Consider the following 25,300-nt stretch of genomic DNA (forward strand, 5'->3'; position numbering starts at 1 on the left):
CTAGCACTGTGAATAATAATGTGATCTTTGAAATCCAAACTTCAATGCCAGTATAAAAAAGTACTCTATTAGATCATCTTTATATTAAATTGGTTTCTTCCTCTGGCCTTCCTAATTAGTCTCCCTGCCTCAAGTCAAGCCCCTTTCTAATCTTCTCTCCACACAATTGCCGAAGTGATCTTCCTAAAGAACTATTTGACATCACTCGCCTCTTCAGGAAGCTTCAGTCTCTCCCTGCCAACCTTAGGATCAAACAAACTCTTGTTTGGCATTTCACACTCCTTAGAACCTGACCAAAACTTACCTTTGCAGTCTTATTATTCCTCCTTGTGAATTCTGTTCCAGCTAACCTGTCCTTCCACCTGTGGCTCCAATGGGATGCTCTGTCAGCCACCTCTGTGTTTTTTGAACATTGAAAGATGGCTAACTGATCCAGCTTACCCTTCCAATCCCCTTCAGAGAAGATAAAGATATTGAGGTACAGCCAATAGCTCCTCATGACAACAAACCCCCAGAAACACTGGGTTCATTGTATATGACACCCCCCGCTACTTTGTCCCTCAGACAATTGAATGTGCAGAACAATGCTTGACATTTCCTGGGTACTTAAATGTGTTGATCCATTAAATCTGAATATCAAAGTCCCAGTCTATGGAAACAAGAAAGTACGCCCATTCAATAAATGTCAATGGCTCACAAAATTCTAGATTCAAAAAAATTAAAGGACTCGGGTTCCTTAGAATCCTGGTTCTGCCATGAACTAGCTGCCACTTTAGTTTCTCCGGGTCTCAGTTTCTTTATTAGGAAATGAAAAGAGTTTTACTAAATGACTTCTTCCAACTGTAAAATGTCGAGTCTATGATCAATTATGTACCTGCTTCATGCCAGGTCAAATGTAATAATAATTGTCTGTGTGTTTGTGTGTATACACATAGAATACAAATTTAGCACAAGGAAGGTTAGAGAGGAAAGGCACTAGCAATTACAGGAATCAGGGCAAGCTTCCTATAGTATGAGGTGCTTATTCTGGGAGACTTTTAAGAGGTAGAGGGAAATTAAGAATGAATTCTCATCCACCAAAAAACAGAGGTGGCTGACAGAGCATCCCATTGGAGCCACAGGTGGAAGGACAGGTTAGCTGGAACAGAATTCACAAGGAGGAATAATAAGACTGCAAAGGTAAATTTTGGTCAGGTTCTAAGGAGTGTGAAATGCCAAACAAGAGTTTGTTTGATCTTAAGGTTGGCAGGGAGAGACTGAAGCTTCCTGAAGAGGCGAGTGATGTCAAATAGTTCTTTAGGAAGATCACTTCGGCAATTGTGTGGAGAGAAGATTAGAAAGGGGCTTGACTTGAGGCAGGGAGACCAATTAGGAATCTGTTGCCATAGTTGAGTGAGAGGTGCTGACTTTCTATGAGGTCCCTAGAACCCTGCACAGAAGGACCTTATAGAATTGTTCACTATGGCTTGTTTCCTGGTCTTCAACTCCCCCTTTCATACTGTAAGTGCGTATCTCATATATACACCAATGTAAACATTTTACTTCTCACTCAACAGAATGATTGAGAACAAGAACTGCTTCCTTTTATGTTGTATTGAGCTTTAATGCTCACTAAACAAATGGACATAATCACATTTTCTAATTTAGAAGTTAATGTTGTTAAATTCTATTGTGCTACTCTGAGAGAAACCTCCATAAAGGAAACAGATTCTTTGAGTATAATATCACCCTTGATCCCATGAATCAGAGTTCACAACTGCCAGGGACATGCACGCAATTTGTTTTCTTTCAGATTTCCTTTCTCTCTTCCTCTAAGATTTACCCTCTACTGCAGTCATTCTCAAACTATGGATCAGGGACTCTTGGAGGTTTCAGTGACTGTATTATAGTTTGTGAAGTCAAAACTATTCTTACAGAATACTAAGATATTTTCATTTCTAATATGGTAAACATTGATAGCTATAATACAAACTCTCTTGTTCAATAATTTTTTATGAATGCAAAGAGGTCCTTCTGAGACTAAAAAAGCCTAGAGAACAAATGCTCTAATATAAAATATTATGCAAAGCCAAAACTTATAGAACTACATATATCAAAATTTAATTACCATTTAGAGCTTTTGGAATTTCAAGTCATGTTACCAACATTTATTCTTTGCAATTTTTTTTTAGTCTTTTGCAAGGCAAATGTGGTTAAGTGGCTTGCCCAAGGCCACACAGCTAGGTAATTATTAAGTGTCTGAGACCGGATTTGAACTCAGGTACTCTTGACTCCAGGGCTGGTGCTTTATCCACTGCACCACCTAGCTGCCCCTGCAAGTTCTATTCTATTTAAGTTGTAAGTTAGAAAATTCTTTTTTTCCAAAACTAAAATTCGATATTTTGTTAATGTAAAGTAGAATGGAAGCTCAAGTTCATGACCAAAAAACCCAAAACAAAACAAAAACAAGAAATCAATTTTTTTAAAAAGTCACTTTATGAATTACTTTTATTTTAATTGAAAGTGAAGCTATAACCTGAGGCATTACCACTGTGGCAATTTAAGCCAGCATACTTCATTTTTGTCAGATGCCTAAAATGGATATGATATCATTAAGTCTGGGATGGATTGGTGATGTTTTTGCTAAAGTACTAGAAAGCTCTTGTAAAAATCAGAATATTTGTATTTTTAAACTACAAATTCTCCTGAAAGAAACTTTTTAAGTCCTAGATTTTTGTTAATTTCTAGCTTTTAGAAATTCAATGCCATAATATGAAGAGAACATAAAAGGGCACTGGAAAAACAATGAAGAGATGGGAGCCTAAGCTTCTAGATCTGCTACTGCCTGAAGACAGGTTACTTGGACTTTCTGGGCCGCACTTTCTCTAAATATAAAAGAAAACCAGGAACTATGGGGTAAGACTGGATTAATCTTTGTTTTGTTTTTCTGAAAGGCAATGGGGTTAAGTGACTTGCCCAAGGCCGCACAGCTAGGTAATTATTAAGTGTCTGATGCCAGATTTGCACTCAGGTACTCCTGACTCCAGGGCTGGTGCTCTATCCACTGTACCACCTAGCCCCCCGCCATGACTGGATTAATCTTAAAGTATCTCTCCAGCTCTAAAATCTACAATTCTAAGATAATTCTGAACATAGTCTTCAAATGAATTAATGTTTGCTCATATTTAGGGGCAGAAATCTCTCACATGTCCTACTCAATTTAAGGCTCATAACAGTGGAATCTGATTATTTCATAAAAGGGAGGAGGGTCATACTTGTGCTATCTGATTGCTATCTTAGAATCTGCTTATGTGTAAAGATTAGGGTCATATTGAATCTGCTTTGGTTTATGATATATAGTCTCATTTTAAAAAATATCTTTATAACACTGAAATAAAAATTTATCTTTATTCATGCTGGTAGGTAAAGATAATGAAATAAAAATAAGTTCCTACAAGACAGAGTAATCAGAAAGGTAAATTAAATAGGATAAAGTCCATTCCATATGCAGGCCTAAAAACTTAAGAAAACTAATTTATGATTCACATGGACAGTAGTGAAAGGTTACTGACTATAAGAAAGGAGAATACTTATTGCTGCTTCAACCCAACTGTGTATTGCTATGTGATCTCAAGTGAATCTCTTCACTGCTAAAGCCCCAAAGGTTGCTCATCATATTTCCACAATTTCCTAATGACAAAGATGTGGTGAGAGTGTATATATGATTAAATCTGCTGACAGGGTGAGGTTCTTGGAAGGTGAATTGTAAGTGAAAGGAAGATTTGATTACTAAGACAGGCCAAGACCCAGGGATTACAAAAATGCCACTTGTGATCTTATATGCTTGGCCCCAAAGTATTTTTGTCCTAGGAAATACTCCCAAAATTGATCTTTGGCTTCCTTTTTCCTTAGGCCTCAATTCACCCCCTTCTTCAAATGCTGCCATTTCCTCATTTAACAATTTCTATTTATCTGGACTGTGTGGTTTGCAATATTATCTTGGGATTTCTCATTATTTTTTTCTTCTTCTGATCAGTCTTAATCTCCCATCATCTCTGATATGAACAACTGCAACAATCTGTCACTCAACCATATCCTCTCCTCTAATCTATCATTCTGCACAATCCTGTCAGAATATTTCTCCCTTAACTACTGCCTTTTGATGTTACTCTCCTCTTCAGAGTTCACAACATTAAATTCAAACATTGACCTGGCTACTAAAGTGCTCTAAAATTTGGCCTTATGCTATATATCCAGTTTCTCAACACTACTGAAAATACAGGTCTCCACTCCAGTATGCTCACTAATCCCATACATCCCATGCTCACTTGTTTTTCATGTCTTGCTCATATTTAGTCCCAAGAGGCAGTGAGGTCTAGAGGAAAATATACTGGTTTTTGAGTAAGACAACATTATAATTCAGACCTTTCTTTGTTATTTAGTTGCTGTGGGATCTCAGAAAATCCACTTAACCCATCCTGGGGCTCAATTTTCTCATCTGTAAACTTAGGGGTCTATCAGACAGCTTATAGGGAACCTCCACCAATGTTAAGACTGTGCCAGAATCCTATGATCTGAAAAGTTCTCTCTCCTACCCTTTACCTAATTAAAAACCTATCCTTCAAAAATAAAGTTTTCTGATAAAAAAAAATTCTGGTTATTCATTCTTTTTTTCTTTTTCTGAACTACTGCATTTACAGAAAATAACATAGTTTGCTATTTGTTTTAAAATTGTTTATGGACAGTAATTTTGCAAGCAGTGCAAGGAACCTAGAGTATGTTACTCCAACCAATCAATCTTGTTAAGAGTCCACAAGGGTACAAAGGAGAAAATGTAAGAGCACAATGGTTGAATCACTCCAATAATTTGAAATGCTTAAACAAAATTGCCATTCTTTTTAAAAATGAAGACAATTCCCCATCAAAAAATTCTTATACAAGTCCAATAGCTCCATTTGTTTTTTCACCAAACAAAAATTTCCCTTAATTTCCAAAGGGGAAAAGTGGCAGACAACTAAGAATAAAGGTTTTATGTCTTAAGTTTATTAGGATCATATTATACTGGATTCTAGCTTGATATGCCAGTTACTTATCTGCCAATGTAGAAGTTGCACCAGTTGATGATTATTATATCAGTGAGAACAATGATGCTTTCTAGCAACATTAAAACAATCAAGTTGCAGATACACACATATTCTATGAATTAATTTCAAGACAAATCAGAAGATCCCTAAACTATGCCCAAAATACCATTCTATTATTTGCTTACTAAAAATTCAACCAAAGTTCTCTTGCTGCCAGAGTTTTTATAATCAATCAATAAACATTTATTAAGCATTTATTACTTGCTAGGCACTGTTAAGCCCAGGGGAGACAAACATAGTCCCTGTCCTCAATGAGTTTATAGTCTAATGGAGGAAACAACGGTTACAGAAATATAAAACAGAAGGCTTCCTGTAAAAGACATATTTAAAGAAAGCCAGAAGTCAGTAGGTAGAGTTAAGAAGAACTGATAGTCATTTAGATTCTGAAGAACCATAACAGAAGCACTTTTAGTTGGGAAAGTGATTTTTTTTCTCCCATTTCAGCCACTGCTGAAAACGTTCTAAATGGTGGGCTATGAAATGTAATACTCCTGAGCTGATGTAAAGTGATGACTAAGTAAAACATCTAACTGTAATACCTGGCTTAAAGAGTCTCTTCAGGACAATGTCTATCAACAGTTCACGGTCTTTAATATTAAATGGAGTATATCAATGCTGCATTTCTGATACAATTTCATCAACAGAAACATTTTCCTTCCCAATGTTTTTGAATGGAGTTTTTGAAGGGGCTTTTACTTCTGAGCACTTCTCAACAAAAATTCTTTAAAATGAGTATTTACTGAAATACTTATCTGCTGCTGGTTCCCCAAAACGTTTAACTAGCTTATGTTTTTCTTTTCTATAACACCCCTCCTTCCCCCCCCCAAATAGTGGCATTATGAATGGTAACACTTAACTTTTAAAAACAACTCTAAATTTCTAGGTTTCCAGAAAAGCTCATTTCCTGACAAGTTCACGGTGACTTTCCAATAGTAACTAATATAAACAGTTTGTGACTTAAGTTTCCCCAAACCACTGGGAGCTGTTTGCTTCCAAAACAACCATATGGTCTATAGAATTTAGCTAAAATGTGCAATAAAACCATGCTAGCATGTCCATACTGAATATTTTGGAAGTCTTGTCTTTGCTTTCTGGCTGTTGTGTCCTATGATAGAGCAGATTCACTTTAGAACTGAATACTGATTAGAGTGAATTTGGAGGAAAGTAGAATGCACTATTGATAGTTTAAAATGAAAATTTTAGGTATTAGATTCTCTTCTATAGTTGTGATCAAAAAATAAAAAAATCCTACCAGTTTAAAACTTGACAGAAAGAAAAAACAAAAGCAAAGAAGTTAAGCAAGTCTAAGGTTACAGGCAAGTGAGATCAAGCTGAAGAAATAATTTAATGAATCAAAACTCAACTTTTCTTTTAGTCATGCTACTTAATCAAGACAACTGGGGTAGAAAGGATAAAGTAATGCCTTTGTTGTGTTAAAAGTCTCCAAAGTAAAGCAGCAAACAATGGACAGATTGCTTTATTTTTTTTTAAATCACATCACATCCAAATGGGTTAGTGGTTTTTGTGAAAGGTATTTTAATGCCTGAAGTAAATACCCTTAACTCATTTCTTAGTGTAATCACTGAGATCAATTCTGCTGCTTCCTTCTCTGTTCAGTTCATTAAATGTCCCACTTAAGATTTCCACTGCTTGTGAAAGTTCCAAAATGTTTTTATTCCAGGTTGGTGGTTATTTATGTTCTAGGTGAGGGGAAAAAAGGATCCATAGGAGATATTTGATAGATTATGAACATAAAGTCAAATAGTCAGTCTCTCTCCCCCTCCTCTCTCTCCCTCTCTCCCACACACCACACAAAAACTTTAATAGTTCTTAGCATCAAAAGGATCAAAGATTTAGAATTGGAAGGGACCTAAGAATATAGATTTTAAGGACTAGAGACCATTAGACTGTGACCTTAGAGATCATTTTGTCTACCCTACTTTTCCCCATCAGATGAGGCAGTGAAGCTTGAACCAAGTTCTCTAAAGTCCAGGCCCAGCATTTTGTCTCTTCTATTCTGTCTCACCTTGTCTTTAGATAGTTTACATTTTTTTAAAATAGTAGCATCAGTGTGAGGACAAAGAAAACATTTCATGATTAAAATGTTAGAGTCCAAGGGGCAGTTAGGTGGTATGGTGGATAGAGCACTGGCCCCGAAGTCAGGAGGACCCGAGTTCAAATATGACTCAGATACTTAATAATTACCTTGCTGTGTGACCTTGGGCAAGTCACCTAACTCCATTGCCTTGCCAAAAAACCCTCCTCCAAAAATTTTAAGAGTCCGATTTTTTAAACTTTAGAGGAATATTTTAATCTGTACCCTGAAGGAATATTTTGGATATGGAGGTGCTTAAATATTCTTTTTCTTCTCAGAATGGCTAGCACTACTTCCATAAAGTCTCTAAATACAAAATATAAGAAAAGATTCTATTGAAGAGGACTACATTATTAGCATTTTACACTATGTTGCATTCTTTTCTTTTTAGACTAGAACAAAAAGAGTTAGTCAGCATTAAGGGCTGAAACAAAGCATAAACATTGACTTGGTTAGAAAGAAGTTCTATTTCTCTCAGGCAATTTCAAAGACACTATTCTAAGTCAAACAACATGAACTACTTGGAAACTCCACCACCACCAGTTAAATTAGTCTAAAATAAAATTAAGCTTGACATAAAGACAGAAAGTTGAAAAAACCTACCAAAGGAAAAATAAAACAAAATAAAGTCAATGGTGTGCTTTTGTAAATTATTACAAGATTCACTGATCAATGTGCCCCAGATTAAAAAATATATTTTCTAATATATTTGAACAAATATAACCCAACACAATTTCATAATAAATTCAAAATATTTGAAACTGCTTCAAAACTGATTTCTGAATTTCTGTTATCTATTTTATTTCAATCTATTCTGCACTTCACTAACAGTTTCCTATTATTTAACCAAAGCTTTTTATCATGTCTTCCTCTTCTCAAAAAACTTTTGACACTATATTTCAGTTGCCTTTTCAATCTCAATATCTCTCTACATGCTTGCCCCATTTTCTGATTGATCAACAGAGATTCCATTTTGGGACCTGGGCCAGTCATCCTTCATTCTTCTCTTGGTTCTGTTTGTTGACTCTCCAGATTTCACCTCATTAACCACTTAGCTACTTCTTCCCTACCTTAGTTTTTTCACTTCCTAAACTACCCATCCTGTTTCTAGCCCAAACCTCACAATGAGCATCATCTATGTTGTATTGTATTTTTATTTATTTTTATGAGCATTTCCCAATTAATTTTTATAAATGGTTTAGGCACTACTCTGAAATTTTAGACCTCAATTCCGATATCTGTGATCTAAAGGATCAAATATAAAAATCTTCTGATTATCATTCAAAGTTCTTTATAACCTGAACCCAACTCTATCTTTGTAGTCCTTATATTCTATTCACTGGCTTCTTGACTGTTTCCTTACAACTCCAGACATATTCTCTGGCTCTTTTCCATTTCTGAAATGCTCTCTCTCTTCATGTGTCTACTAGCTTCCTTGTTCCAACTGGATTCAAGTTCCAACTAAAATTTCATCTTCTATAGGAAGTTTTCCCCCAAACTTCTTAATTCTATTGCCTTTCCTCTATTACCCTTTATTTACACCCTGTATATAGCTGGTTTGGACATATTTGTTTATTTGTTGTCTTTCCCGCTGAATTGTGAGGTTCTGAGGGCAGGATCTGTCTTTTTTCTTTTTGTATTTCCCATAACTTGGCACTGAACCTTGGCATTTAGCAGTTAATAAATGTTTACTGAAGGACATTCCAGTGAGGCTTATTTATTCAATAAACATCAAATATTTATTATTTTTAACATTGGACTAATTAGGGAAATACAAAATTTAGATAAGTCTTGCTCTTTGGGGAGTTTGCAACCTAATAGGGATTAAAATCACAAGAAATAAAGATATCAATTAATGCATATATAATTACATATTATATACATATTAATTAATGCATATATAATTCATACAAATAAAAACATAATAAAACAATGAAAGGTGAGGCACACCAAGGAAGGTTGTTACTGGAAATGTGCTGCACAGATAGGGCTGGGTTCTTCTCTTATCCCTCTACACCATTTCACTTGGTGATCTCATTATTATGGATGAGTCTCATCAATTCAATAATCATCTTTGTGCTGAACATTCTCAAATCTACTTATCCAGAACTAATTTCCAGATGCTTCTTTAGTCTTCCATCTCCACTTGCCTGTTGCCCCATATACATCTGAAATTCAACATGTCTAAAACTGAACTCAATACCGGGGGGGGGGGGGGGGGGGGGGGTGTACCCAGACCTCTCCCCTACCCAACTTTCCTGTCCAGGGCAGAGGTGTCAAAATCCCAGAGAAACTAGAGTAATATAACTGGAGAAATATTTGACAAAATAAAATATAATATAGCACAGTTAATGTTAATTTATGGTTTTCTAAGTCAATATGCATTTACAGTGACCCATTTCTATTCAAGCTTGAAACCACTAGCCCAGGCTCTATTCCCTGACTGCTCTGTCTTCAACCCCCATATCTAATATGACACCAAGGTCTTTAGGTTTTAACTTGGTAACATCTCTTGTATATCATTGGTATACTTGATACTGTAATCATTCTGACCATCCCTCATCACCTTATATACTTAGATTGTTGCAATAATCTAGTGTTTCATTTTCCTGCTACAAATCTTCCCCCCCTCTTACTCAAATGCAACTTTAACTACGTTTTATTCCCAATCCCCTACTCAATAAACTCCATTGGTTCCCTCTTATCCATAGGATCAAATTTAAAATCCTCTGGCTTTCATACCTGCCTTCTCCCCCCCCCCCCCTTCTCTCCAGTTTTTTTGTACCTTATTCTCCTCACCCCATACTCTTTTCTTTGATCCAGTATCACTGAGCTTGCTGTTTCCAGAATAAGACAATTTCTTAACTCTTAAATATTTTCAAAGCTATTCTCCAAGACTGTAATGCTCTTCCTCTTTATTTCTTCTGCCTGACTTCTTTCAAGTCCTAGACAATGTATGGGTACAGGGTTCAAAAGCTTCTTCTATCATTTACAATTTGTGAGACCAAGAGCAACTCACCTGGCCTCATTTGAAAAATGAGGAGGTACTGGAGTAAATGGCTTTAAGGATCCTTCTACTTCCAAATGAACTAATGTCTTTCCCTAAATCACAGAATAAGGTAAATTGAGGAATAAAGTTAAAGACAGGAACAGAAATCTCTGAGTTTCCAGTTTACAAGAAGGTAAATTTTCTCTAAACACATATGGATCTCTCATATTGAGGTAAAATCTTTCCTGCTCATCTGCCTTGGGAATAGGGAGGTAGGGAATCTTCAATCTATACATTAATACAATCAGCACAAAAAAAAAAACCCATGAAAAGTTCAAATCTAAAAAATGAAAAAATAGGAAAAGTTTAAACTGAACATGAGAAATTTCAGAATTACAAAAATAAAAGAAATAGTTTGGGGAAGGCTGGTAATTACTGAACTTTCCATATTATTTCTCTTCACCTCCCAACATACATCAAGTTCTCAACTGGGGCCTCCCTTTAAGTTAAGATCTAAGTAAGTCTTTACAACTGAAAAACCAAAATGATACCAATTCCATTGTCATAATCATTGAAATTGGTGTCTATTATTCTTAAAAACCTATAAAGTACCTTCTTATTAAGGTTAGTGGTTTTCAAGTTTTAGTCAGGATTTTTTATTTTATTTTTAAGAAAAATATAATCACACCACGTTATTTAATATGGAATCAAATATTTCATGCAAATTATTAAAGGTTATGAGATAACAAAACTAGTAATAGAAAAAAAGAGTAATTAAAATTATTAGTGAAACAAAATATTTATTCCCAATTACTAGTACTTACTTTCCCTTAAAGTCAATATTGTTAAAAACTGGTATAAGCTTTTACTTCAAAAGATATTTTGATGTACTACTGAATTTTATGTTGTATCAAAAAGCTATTTTGATGTATATGAGTCAAGTACTTATGGTACTGCATCCAATACTATATCTACTTCTCTTATAGCATTAAAAATAATATACATATACATACATACATCACACACAGACATATATAGAAAGCCTCTTGGCCTGGAGTCAGGAAGACTAATCATCCTGAATTCAAATCTGGCCTCAGACACTTACAAGCTATAATTCTGTACAAGTGACTTAACTGTATTTGTTTCCATGTCCTTATCTGTAAAAATAAACTGGAATAATTCTAGTATTTCTGCCAAGAAAATCTCAAATGAAGTCAAAAAGAAGCAGACATAACTAAATGACTTAACAACATCAAAATATATAATACAGATTTAAAATATACAAGAGATCAGCAGGTAGCATTTCTTATAGAGGTGAAACTTATAAGAAACTTGAGTTTCGTCTAAGTATTATTAATTTAAAAATATAATTATCTATGTAAAAGTTACTATCTGCTGATCTGGTGAATTGTAAATCTATTAAGCCTTACACAAAAACTTACAGTCTCTTCTAGGTATTAGAAAAGAACCAAAGACAGACTCTGTTCCTATTTCCACTACATGGGGAGACCAGTCAATCCATAATCTAGACTATCTAGGGAGATATTTAGACTGTGAACATTTTAATATTCTTATAAGAGAGGTTTTTTATATATGAAAAGGATGAAACATTTCTTTTAACAGTAAGAAAATTTTTGCTCACTGTTTTTTTTTGTGAGAAAAATGTGATTGAATATGCCATCATTTCTGAAAAATCCTTTTAAATGTCCTCATACTTTTCAAATATGTCCAATGATTTTTCAGTAGATGTCATACTTTAAAAAAATGGCCATGGAAACATTTTTTAAAAATTCACAAAAGAACAGAAATTGAAAAGGAAGCATATGTACATAGATTTTCATTGTATCCAATAGAAAAACCAAGTGAAGTGAACTGTGTGATTTCACCTTAAAAACAATGTTTTAATGCAAATCCATTCCTCTTTATGTGGCTCCCGCTTAATGGATGGTATCAGATCTTTATTTCCTATTCTGGAAGTTTTTTTACTGGGGCCACTATTATGATAAAACCTGCCAGAGTTTGCATTCTGCTGCTACAGACTTTAAAAATCCAGATTCACCTTGACATAATCAATATTGGAATAGGACTTTTTGTGGACTCCAACAGTGTGAAAAAAAATCTCAGACCTTACAGATTCCAAAAACAGGTGACCTAGAAAATAACTATCAACTTAGATATTAACTCTCCTATCAATCAAAATCTTGATAGGTGCCATCAATACACAAATGTGAAAATATCAAGTATGACAAAAGCAGGCTTTTGCAGAAGAAAGTAATCAATTTTACATATCTTTACAGTCCACAAATAGGAAGAGAATATGCAATGTCACTGTGCTTAACATTTATTGATTCAGAGAAAAACACATTCCAATGTGCCTCACAGGTTCTTTTACTATAAGGTGCCTTTCATTCTTATAATAAGATCATTTTAGATTTCCTGAGTAACATAACAATAAAAATAAACCTATTCAATGACTTTTTGATAATAAGCATAAAATGGGGAGATAAATGCTCCCAAAAGCATCTGCTGCCATGATAGAGAAGATACAGAAAACTCAAGGTCAAGGAGGTCTTTCCTTTAGGCTCTCATGTTTGTACAGTCCATATTAATCTCAAAGATACTGCAGAGATCTTCTGGAAGGAGGTACTAAGTCAAAGAAATATAAACTGAGCATCCACATAGGAAAGACCAAATAGATGAAAAATGTCTATTGCCCAACATGCTTTTGTATATGAGGGACAGATGATACAAACAGACAATGACCCTGTCCTAGAGTTGCAAAAGGAGAGGATAGCTTGTATTGCTTTTGTGGAAATGTAAAGCACTTTGGGGAATCCTAAAAATTATGAGCTGATCCAGATTGAGGTGAACAGAACCAGAAAAATATAGACATCAACACTAAAAATAAAAACAACTTTGAAAGACTTAAGAACCCTGATCGATGCAATGGTCATTGATGTCTTCAGATGACCTAAGACATTATCTCTTGAGAAAGAGGTAAAAGACAAAGTACAGAAAGAGACATGAATTTTTTGGACATGGCTACGATTCATTTTGCTTGGCTAAGCTTATTTGTTACAAGGGTTTTTTTTTTCGGCAGTGGATTGGAGAAGAGAAAGTTGATTGGCAATAATAATTTTTAAAAAATGGTCCTGGAAACATTTTTTAAAAATTCACAAAAGAACAGAAATTGAAAAGGAAGCATAAGGTCAGTTTTGAAAATAACTGGTATTATATGCATGTGTGTCTAATATTGTACACATTGCAAATGGTATGAAATGGGGATTCATGGTTTGATATATATTTGATATATATTTTCCTTTTTTCTGTATTGTAGAGAAATGCTAATAAAAAATAAAACACCTTAAGTTTAGAATTAAAAATTTTTTTTAAACCTAATGATTAGTTTAACTAATTAAAAATTAAGTGGTAAATCCAGTGTAATAAAAAAATTTACCAAGCCTTTCCTTAAATTCAAATTTGGGCTGGATATACTAATAATATTGTTAGCATTTGTATTTTAAAGCAGGGTTTCCTTTATTATAAGGTCACCCTAATTATAACTGGAATTTTTTTTAAGAAAAATTTTAAGTATGTATGTATGTATATATACATACAACTTGTAAGGTTAACAGATGAGAATTAATTCTCTTGGGAAGAGGTGGCTTCTGAAAGAGGTTTTCAATAAAAGAACTGGGTCTCAGAGGACTAGTGGACACTGACAGAGTTACCTTCCCGGAGACTTTTGGGGTAAGTGGAAGGCTGTTGGAAAACCATTCTTTCCTGGTGTAAATGGTTTAAGTCTCAGGAAGGTGTCAAGTCAGCAAACTCTCTTTTATAAACCAACCTCTCAAAATACTGATCTTCCTCTTGCCAGTCCTTAACCTTTCAGAATTAGTGCTAATTTGATCTTCTATTGAAAAAGACTGTTTTTAGACTATTTACATGAAACGGAATGTACTCAAACTAAACACTTAATTTATAATACACAAAACCAAAGTTAAATATTAGGGGTTCACAGATAGAGAGGATGAAGAGACCTTAGAAGTCATTTAGTCCAACACACTCCCTTTTATATCATTTCTAAACACACATGTTTTGGTAAAGTTCATGTAGAACATTCAGTGAAATTTATTCAAATATAAGAAATAAGAAAGGCAACATACAAAAACACTGAAGCATTCTCTTTAAATTGCTATGTTTATATTTAATTTAAAAATATTTACAGAATACCAAGTAGATGAAGATAGCTCTTTCAATTGGACACTAAGGGTCAAGAGGCTATTTTCTCTCCTCTCACCTCCCTACCTTGAGGACTTAGATTTTAAACATCTGGCTCAACCTTCATAAAATGATCTCTCTCAGGAATATTCTATGCTACTGCTGAGGTTGGGACAACTCAATTTAAAAAGCACTTGAATGAGGTTGATTTTTCTTTTTCTAGCCAATTAACCTTAAGTTCCCTGTCTTTGGCACAAGCAGAATTAGGATGTTCCCTTCTTAGTTCTTTTATTCCCATTGGAGCATCTTATTTGTATGTTTTACACCCTTAGAAAAAGAATCCCAGGATTTTTCCTCCTATGTGTTTTCATCTTGCTTCCTCATGGACCATGATGTCAGCTGAGGTTTATAAGCACAACGAACCCAAACTGACCGGATGGTAGCAGATTATTCTGCCATTTTTCCAGATCTTTCCATTGAACATCATATCTGGGGCTGATTACACCACACTTGAATAATTTTTCCTGCTCTGTGATCATCAATGATCTCAAATTCACCAATGTAACCATGTTTCATCATCTCAGTTAAAAACCAGATGATTACTTTAGAGCACGGTCTAATGAGAACCTGGCTTTTTCCTCACTTTTCTGCATTATTGATGCTTTTGAGAGCATCTGCCAGGGCACTTATGTGCACATGGTGGCGCCACTGCAAGATGGCGTAAAGAGCCTTTCTTAGTTCTAATTGCTTGAAAAGTAATCTCATCTTCAGGTCAATCATCTTGAGTTACAAGTATAAGGCTATGAACATCATACAAATAGATCAGTTCCATCTCCCTACTAAGTGGAAACTCTTCTCTTTAAGCTAAGTTTTCCTATTCTCCCTCTGGTCACTTTTCTATTTGGTTCCTTAGATGGGGTTGCAGCTTGATATAGTCGAAGTATGGACTTTGGAATCAGAAAGATCTTGGTTTAAATGCCTTCTCAGTAATTCATCTGCTAGGTGAACCTTAAATAAAGGACTATGATAAGAGTAAAGTAATTAATAGTAATAGTAGTTGGGAGAAGTGAGAAAAGACAACAACCTCTGAGCAAGTCGGTTAAGCTCTCTAAGTCTCCATTTCTTCATTTGTAAAATGAGAAGGTGAAAAGACTTTTAAAGGTCTTTCCCAGCTTTATATCTATAATACTAACAATCCTAAAATGTTATGAATCTATTGTTGAGTCAAGTTAAACTATACTTTTAATCTAGTTCTGTAGATTCTCTCAGGAATAGGTAGTATATCCTCTTTCTATTACCTCTTAGAGAAATTCTATTTCTGAGCACTCTAGCCTGCAGACAGACTCTCTTGGTGGTTTAATCAATTAGAAATTGAGTCTTGTAAAAATATTATTTTTATTGATACCTTTTGTTTTTACATCATGTTAATTTCTGAAATTTTTCCTCTTTGTAACCCAGATTTGGCCTTTGTAACCCAGATTTCTATTTTTGTCAATTTATTTATTTCCAATTATATGAAATAATGTTTTCAACATCTATCCTTTTATAAGTTATTGAATTCCACATTTTTCTACCAACATTCCTTTTATTTCCCTTCCCCATGGCAGCAAAAAATCTGATATAGATTGCTCATGCAAATAGGGACACACAGGTATACATTTACATGACTAACATTATTTACACATTAATCATGTAACATAGATTTAAGAAGAAAATTAGCTCAGCAAAAAACAGCCAACAAATCTACCATGTCCAATAAGCACATGTAAAATGTCACACTAATAGTTATATAGACTTCTGCAAAAAGGGGAGAAAAGTTCATTTTTTCAATTTTTTGCTGGGGTCCAAGGTTTGTCTATTATGTAATTACACATTTTGCTTTCTGTTCACACAGAGTTTGTTTTGTTCGGCTTATTTCAGACTGCATCAGTTCATATAATTCTTCCTATGCTTGAAAATACTTCATTATTCATTGTTTCTTATAATATTTCAATATACTTATGTACCAAAATTTATATATACATTCCTCAGAGTCAGTGTGGTGGTGGTGGTTGTGTGTGTGTGTGGGGGGAGAATACCAGTTATGCAGTGAGAATTCAACTACCTTTATGACCTTGGTCAAGTCATTTACTCGCTGGTTTCAGAGTTTTCTCATGTGTAAAATAAAGGGCCTGATTTGACAGACTTGAGAACTCTGATGATCAATACAATGATCAACTATGGTTCTAGAGGACTGATGATGAAGTTTGCTTTCCAGCTCCTGACAGAGAGATTAAGGTTTCAAGATCCAGAATTTAACATTTTCAGACATTGTATGGGAATTTATTTTGGTTGACTATACCTTTTATTATAAGGGCTTTCTTTTTCTTTTCTACTGAAAGATAGAAGACAGCAAGGGCAGGTAAGAAAACAGATATAAGAGAGCAAAAAAGGGGAAAAGATTATTGAAGCATTTTTTTTAAATTAAGAGCACAGAAAAAGAGAGAAAAAAACATAGTCAAGGAGACCAGCTTTGAAAGCTACAGGTTGAACTTGTATACTTACAAAGGAAAAACAAGCTAGATCTAAGGGTAATGTGCAGTTTCATTTACAATCTTCTTTTTCTATGATTATAATATATGTGAAACTTAATCTTATGTATACACACACAGAATGAAATACATTTTTAGACATGAACAATATGAGAATGTTTTTCTTGACTAAGCATTATTTGGCATAAGAGCTTTGGGTTTTTTTTTTCAGGGGTGAATGAGAAGAAGGGAAAAAATGCCTGTTAAATAAAAAAACTTAATTTAAATTCAGAATGAGACGTGTATTTTTTGATATGGTCAACTGAGGAATTTGTTTTGCTGAACTAGTGAAAGTTTGAGGATTTTGTTTTTTATTTTTATTGTTTAACAAGGGCAGATATCAATTTCTTGTAAAAGCATATAAATGAGTAAATGATGAATACATAAAAGGAGGGGATGACCTAGACTCTAAAGACCTTTCTAACTTTAGTCATATAATCTTCACTCAATAAGCATATACTTTGTTGCCAAATCTTTATGAAGTGTTTCTATTAATTTTTTCTTCATGCTTGTATATGGAAACATTCTATCTTTGACTTCCTTATAAGTATATGCCCTGAAGTGGGATATCTAGTTCAAAGTAAATGGACATTTTAATCATTTTTCTTAGCAAGACTCCAAATTACTTTCCAGAATGACTGAACCAATTCATAGTTTCACCAAGAATTTCCATTACTCTGTCTAAGTAATCTTTAATCAGTCCTTCCAACAACTAATTTACTCTTAAACTAATGCTATAAGTTAAACATATAAAGTAGTTACTCCTCAACAAGCTTGGACAGACAAGATCAAAAGCAAAAACAAAGGAGAAGAGAAGCATCTATTAAAAAGTGGGAAATGAAATGCAAGCACCAAAATCAGTAGTCAAACTACTTCTAGTTTCCCCATTCCTTGATCACCTAAATGTTTATTGTCAGAAACTCTTATGAACTCTAAAATCCTTAAATTTAAGCAACTTTATGGAAAACTTCAATGTTTTCATTTTTGACATTTTGTGAAGACCACCAGTCTCCTTGTTTTTATTTTTTCTCATTTGAATTAAAGGTACCTATGACTGACACTTCATTTTCCAGATTCAATCACAGAAAAAGCAAAGGGAATCATTATTAACACATGGATTTCATATGTTTTGTTAGGCTATACAGAGTCTTCTAAAATCTACTCAAAAGATTCATTAAAATGTAATAAGGCAACTAATTGACAATGTCATTAAATTACTGCCCAAATGGTCAGAGAACCTTGCAAAAATTTAATCCAAATTCTAAATAGTTTTTGAAGTTTCATTCCTGAAATGTTTATGCAAGTAACAGCTTATGCCAAAGCCAAATTGTATGTATTATGACTTATTTTTCCTAATATAGTTTTTTTTTAGATTTTTTTTTCAAGGCAATGGGTTTAAGTGGCTTGCCCAAGGCCACACAGCTAGGTAATTATAACTGTCTGAGATTGTATTTGAACCCAGGTACTCCTGACTCCAAGGCCGGTGCTCTATTCACTGCGCCACCTAGCTGCCCCCCAATATAGTTTTATCAGTCTTTTAGAAACTGATTTACACTTAAAACTCAAATATACATTAGAGTATTTTAAAAATTCAATCCCTCAATTATGAGTTGATTAAAATTGGATCAGTTAAAATATAATGTTGAGATACTGAGTAGCAACAAGACAAATATACCAAGGTACTCTGTAATATAGTAAATATCAGACTCTAGGCACAAAGACTCTAGGCACAAAGGTTAAGTTTTGAGTTTCATCAATAAGTCAAAACGAAGTAAATTTGAACTGTACAAATGAAACAAATGCCTCCAGGAGGCACAATGAATAGTGTTAAATCAGGTTGTCATTTAACTTGTCTTCCTCAGTTTCCTCATCTGTAAAATGAGGATAACAGTACCTGCCTTACAGGGATGTTGTAGGGCTAAAATGAGATAATACTTTTAAAGTATTTTGTAAATCTTAAATCACTATAGAAATACTAGTTAAAATTAATAGCAAGTAAAATTCTTTGTCATCAAGAATGAAAAATCACTAGGTCATCACATAAATTTCTAAGAAAAGTAAAATTGTTTATTCAGAAACAAAAAATGGCAATAAAAGTGGAGAACTGACCTTTCATTTCTAAGCAGATCAATTTTACTGTTCTAATGAAAAGAAAAAATTGTTTCCAAAACATAATAACATTCATGCTCAGAGATAAAAAATGAAGCTCTATAATGGAAAGGACCGACAACTTCTTTATATCAATCAATCAGGAAGCATTAATTAAATGCCTACTCAAAACAGTATGCAGCTGGATGCTAGAGGTACAAAGTCAAAAAAACCCCCTAACTTTGGCTTTCTGAAGAGTTTATATTGGGGGGTGAGTAAATAGGATGGGTTAATAACTTAAGTAGGATAAATACAATGTAGTTAAGTAGGAAGGGAGAGTCCTAGCCTTTTTGTAGAGAGGGGTATCCCCTGCAATGTCCTGAACATAAATAGGTATTCAATACATTTTTTAAAAAACTGAACTGAGATGAGTCTAGGTGGAGATTTGACTTAGGACTGATCCCATGTCTCATCCTGAAGTCATGGAATCTAGATTTACAGTGAGTGACTTCAGAATAAGAGGCTATTGAAAAATAAAAAGGACTTAGAATTTGACTAAAAAATGAATAAGAAGCAGAAATTTATGGAGAAAGATGATTTTTTGGTTTCTTAATTAGTAGTAGATGAACAAATAGTAAAATCTGACCTAATGTTTAAAGGAAGACAGGAATTCTAAGAGGTAGGGGTGAGGAGTGAGTGCAGTCTAGGAATAGAAGACAAAGGCAGATAGATAAGAGATATAATGAAGTAAGTGAGGGTCAATAAGAAGGCCAATTTTAGTTGAATTTTGCTTTAATAGAAGGCTTGCAATATAAAAGGTAGCAAAAATGAATTATGCCATACTATGAAAGGCAAACAGAAGTCTGCACTTAATCCCAGAGGTGATAGGGAACCAGTACATTTTACTGGACTGAAGAGTAACTTGTACTTTGGCAGCTTTGCAAAGGATAGATGAAAGAACCCAGAAGGAAATAATGGGAAGACAAGTCACAGATTATACATAAAGCAGCAAAGTGGGCAGAATTGATTTTAACATACATACACCAAGAAAAGACTTCATAGAACATTTGGTTATGTCATCTTCATGATAAGTACTTACAAAAAGACCACCATGAAAATAATTACAATTTATGCATCAACATCTATGGCAGAAGATAAAAATACAGAAAAATTCAATTCAACAACATCTTCCAAATCCACACGTATTTTGATATTTGGTGACTTTAACACAAAGATGTTAAACAGAAAAGAACCGTGAAATAGACTGGAAAATATAGTTTGGGAACAGAAAATAAAGAGACCCAATATTTGCAGAAATCCCTCACAAAGAATCTCTCACACTCATATAGCATGAATGCTTTCTTTGAGAAAAAACTGCAGTCTCTCTCTCACACACACATAACACATATGCATGTGAACCTATACCACTTATGCACATTTATACATACCATATTACATTTTAATGAACAAGGAAATAGTGTTACTGAAATAGTGCAAATAATTCCTGAATCAGCTACTTAATTCAGTCAAAATTCTTGGAAAGCTAGAAAGGAAATAAGAAAAAAATGCTGAACAATTAAAACACAACCTGACATTTATTTATTTTTATTTAAGGCAATGGGGTTAAGTGACCTGCCCAAGGTCACATACCTAGGTAATTATTAATTGTCTAAGATCAGATTTGAACTCAGGTCCTCCTGAATCCAGGGCTAGTGTTCTATCTACTGCGCCACCCAGCTGCCCCCTACAACCTGACATAGTCAAATAAATTATTAACATTGGAAGAGTAGATATGTATAGAGAAAATGACATTAATGTCTAAGTAATTCAGCTGTCACTAATGGGAGGACCAGAAGAGCCTATAAAACTACCTTAGCAATAAAACTTTTACTTGCCAAGTGGAAGGCATTTGGCAGCCAAAAGAAATTTCTTTTGGAGAATCTTACAGTGAAAGATAGAAGATGATCATGAGCTGCACCAATTCATAAAACAATGAGAAATCATAAAGGGGAAATTTTGCTTAAAGAAGGCTTTGCAAAGAGATGCAACCAAAGATACTGTGAAGGTACTTCAGAATGAGACAGACAAAGAAAAGATTTGCAAAAGTGTAATTCTTTTTACCAACAAGCACAGTGGAGTCTCTAATATCATAGTTTTAGATGTTCTTACAGAAAAAGAAGAAAATACAGATGAAAAAACAATTGAACTCAATCAAGAATATAAGAGGTTTTTGCTAAAGTTGACACAATTTGAGGATATGAGATCAGTTTTTATAGCATGTAAAAGTGGACCAAACACCAAAAGTACAGAAAAATCTCGGACCTAATTACTTTTTTTTAAAAAATCAGTTAATAGTTCATCAATAACTACTGACCTAAGTGCTTATTTTCTCATCTATATAAGGTCTTCATGAGAATAATACATACCCAGGGGCAGCTAGGTGGCACAGTGGATAGAGCACTGGCCCTGGAGTCAGGAGTACCTGAGTTCAAATGCACCCTCAGACAGTTAATAATTACCTAACTGTGTGGCCTTGGGCAAAGTCACTTAACCCCACTGCCTTGCAACCCCCCCCCAAAAAATATTGATGTAAAGTCTATGTACTCCATTAACCTAACAGAAAAAAACACAAGTAAGGCCTCCAGTATGTAGTAGGGTAGATAGTTTACATTAGACTTCTATAAGAGTCACAAAGATATGGCAGGCATGGGGGTGGTCGGAATGTATACTTGGAAGGATACTCAAATTCAAAACATCACAAATTCATTTGAATATAGAGGTGTTGGTGAATTCCAGGGATGTTTTTAGTATTGCTTATTTTTCCTTATCATAAGGAAAAGCTAAGAGAAGTAGGAGAATAAGAGGAGTGGTAGATGGTATAAAAACAGAAAATATAAATAAATCTTTTTAAAAAATGTTGTAGGGCAGCTAGGTGGCGCTGTGGATAGAGCACCAGCCCTGGAATCAGGAGTACCTGAGTTCAAATCCTGCCTCAGACATTTAATAATTACCTAGCTGTGTGGCCTTGGGCAAGCCACTTAACCCCATTGCCTTGCAAAAAACTAAAAAGAATGTAATACATGCAGCTTATCAGTATACAAATTTCCTTTCATAGTAAATTTTCAAGGCTATTACTTCTTAATAGACATTTACTCTTAATGTATTCTTGAATTGTCCAAAATGTTTTGCTCCTACAAAAAGAAAGTGAATTACAGTCTCTTCATTCTGGTGCAGTTTACATACTTACTAATATTGTAAACCTGAATTTTCAAATGCAAATATATTTTCTGTTCACATCTGAAGCCAAGGACAGTGGAGAAGGCGGAAGGGAGAGAAGTGGAAAAAAAACGAGGATAAAGTGAAGAGAGGAGACAGAAGGGGGGAGGGGGGGCAAAAAGGGAGAACGGAGAGGGACAAGGAGAAAAGGAAGAAGAGGTAAGATACCAGTTACATGTCTTCTTGTAAGAAAAATAAATGATCAATTGCTATTTATTTCCAACACTAATTTAAGTATCTCAATTGAAAATAATGAAAGTATTAATTTTTTTCCATTTGCCTATTTTCATAAAAAAAGGAGAAACTGATTTTCTATTATAAAACTTAAGACTTGTTTTTGCTTTTTATCACACAAACACACAAACACACACACACACACACACACACACACACACACACACACACACACACACAATTGCCACCATACTTCCCCAAAGAGGAGAAAAATTCAATCTATGAAGTTTTTAATAAGGTAATAAAGTTAACTTGACTACAAGAATAAAACAAATGATATACTTCTGTCCAAAACCTGAAATTAAATGTTCATTCAGGGGACATATTTGATAAACAACTTTGAAAAAATAAATGAGATTCATAATATAAACATATTGAATTGGGAGTAGAATATACTGTGCTATACTCATTCAAACAACAAACCTTTGAAACTACAGTTGATGACAAAAGAATCACAGATAGACACAAAAGGCATGATTTTTAAAGAAATTTTAACAGTGGCATATTCTAAAATCTAACTAAAAGTCCAGTCTCCTCACTTACAGATTTATTTTTCTTTTACTCTGCTTCTAGATAGACAAAATTTTTGTGTATATTCACTAACATACAAAACATAGAAATGTAGAAAATCAAGGTCAAAAGTGTTGTGGATTCTGGAATTCATAGTAAATGTACCTTAGCAAAGCATCCTTTATAAAATAAAGAACTTGGAACAGCTAGGTGGAACATTGGCTCTGGAGTCAGGAGGAGCCAAATTCAATTATGTTCTCAGACACTTAATAACTGCCTAGCTGTGTGACCTTGGGCCAAGTCACTTAACTCCATTCCCTCAAATAAATAAAAATTTTAAAAATAAAGAACTTAAATAACTAGAAGAATATTCAGTACTCATGGCTAGGCCCTATAGATTTATAAAAATGACAACACCCAAAGTTAATTTATACTTAGTAATATGGCAATCAAATTATTAAGGGATATTTTATAGAACATGATAAAATGCTAATAAAACTCATTTGAAAAAACAAATGATCTTGTTGGTGGAGCTGTGAACTCATTCCACCTTACAGGAGAGAAATTTGGAACTATGCCCAAAGGGCAACAAAAATGTACATACCCTTTGATCCAGCAAAACCACTACTGGGTCTATACCCTGAAGAGATGATGAAAAGGGTAAAAACATCACTTGTACAAAAATATTCATAGCCTGTTTGTGGTGGCAAAGAACTGGAAATCAAGTAAATGTCCTTCAACTGGGGAATGGCTTAGCAAACTGTGGTTTATTATGTCATTGAACACTATTGTTCTATTAGAAACCAGGAGGGATGGGAATTCAGGGAAGCCTGGAGGGATTTGCATGAACTGATGCTGAGTGAGATGAGCAGAACCAGAAATGTAGCACTAATAGCAACATGGGGTAATGATCAACCTTGATGGACTTGCTCATTCCGAAGTGCATCAGGGACAGTTTGGGGCTGTCTGCAATGGAAAATACCATCTGTATCCAGAGAAAAGAACAGTGGAGTTTGAACAAAGTTCAAGGACTATTCCCTTTAATTTAGAAGAAAAAAAAACCTGATATCTTATTGTCTAATCTTGTGATCTCTTATATTTTGTTTCTTCCTTAAGGATATGATTTCTCTCTCATCACACTCAATTTGGATCAATGTACAACATGGAAACAATGTAAAGACGGACAAATTGCTTTCTGTGGGGGTGGGGTGGGGGAGGGAAGTAAGATGGGGAAAAATTGTAAAACTCAAATAAAATCTTTAAAAAAACAAATGATCAAGAATATCAAAGGAAATGATAGAAATAAACAGAGTTAGGAGGTGAAATGAGAATGGGAAAAGCACTTCTGGACCTCAAACTATACTATAAAGCAATAGTCATCAAAACTGTCTGCTTTTAGTTTAAACAAAAAAATACATCAATGGAACAAACTAGACAAGAGAAACCAAAAAATTCCAATGGAATCCAATAATCCAGTGTTTGCTAAAGAGGAAGAAAAATTACCTAGGAAAAAACTATTTAATTAAAAACTGCTGGGAAAACTGTAAAGCAGTCTAGCAGGTAATTGGTCTTAGAACATATTACACCCAGAGTTCACAATATATTAATGTTAAAGATCAGGTTATAAACATATTAGAAGAGAATCAGATACATACTTAAATAAGAAACAGAGGCAATTACAAAAGATAAAATAAAAAACTTTGCTTACAGGAAACTGAAAGAACTTTAGCACAAATAAATGCACCAAGGATAAGAAGGGAAGTGGCTGAATGGGGAAAAAAAAGTCGTATCAAATTTCTTTTTTATGGTTTGGTATCCCAGATATATGACATATATCATCAATAGACATTTCTCAAAGGACATGATCAAATAATTATCAAAAGAAAACTGTAAAGTATTCATAACCACAGGAAAGGATGTTCCCAATCATTAATAAAGAGAAATACAAATCAAATAACTGAGGTTTCACTGTACTTCTGCAGATTCACAAAGATAATATTCAATGTTGGAGAGGTTGTGGAATAAAAGGCACACAAATGCATTGTTGGTGGAACTGTGAAATGGTAACACCATTGTGGAAATAAATTTGGAATTATGAAAAGTGACTAAAATGTCATACTTTTTGCCTCCAAGATTTCTGTACTGTTTTTATATCCCAAGGAAGTCATATAAAGGAAAGGAAATGTGGATAAGG

At 34.2% G+C, this 25,300-nt stretch overlaps 1 protein-coding gene across 3 annotated transcripts in view; it reads right to left on the reverse strand.

The window, feature by feature from the left end:
* SMURF1 (SMAD specific E3 ubiquitin protein ligase 1) overlaps nt 1–25,300 on the reverse strand; it is a 111,572-nt gene that overhangs the window by 46,799 nt on the left and 39,473 nt on the right. The window contains exon 2 of one of the 3 annotated variants that reach the window (XM_074202370.1): nt 10,238–10,320. The exons of the other annotated variants lie outside the window; for them this stretch is intronic. Within the exon in view, the coding sequence (XP_074058471.1) occupies nt 10,238–10,247 (10 nt within the window). The 5' untranslated portion in view covers nt 10,248–10,320. The remainder of the gene's footprint in view (nt 1–10,237; nt 10,321–25,300) is intronic. 3 annotated transcript variants of the gene reach the window in all.

The sequence above is a fragment of the Macrotis lagotis genome, chromosome X (assembly GCF_037893015.1).
Source record: "Macrotis lagotis isolate mMagLag1 chromosome X, bilby.v1.9.chrom.fasta, whole genome shotgun sequence".
NCBI classification, from domain to species: domain Eukaryota; kingdom Metazoa; phylum Chordata; class Mammalia; order Peramelemorphia; family Peramelidae; genus Macrotis; species Macrotis lagotis.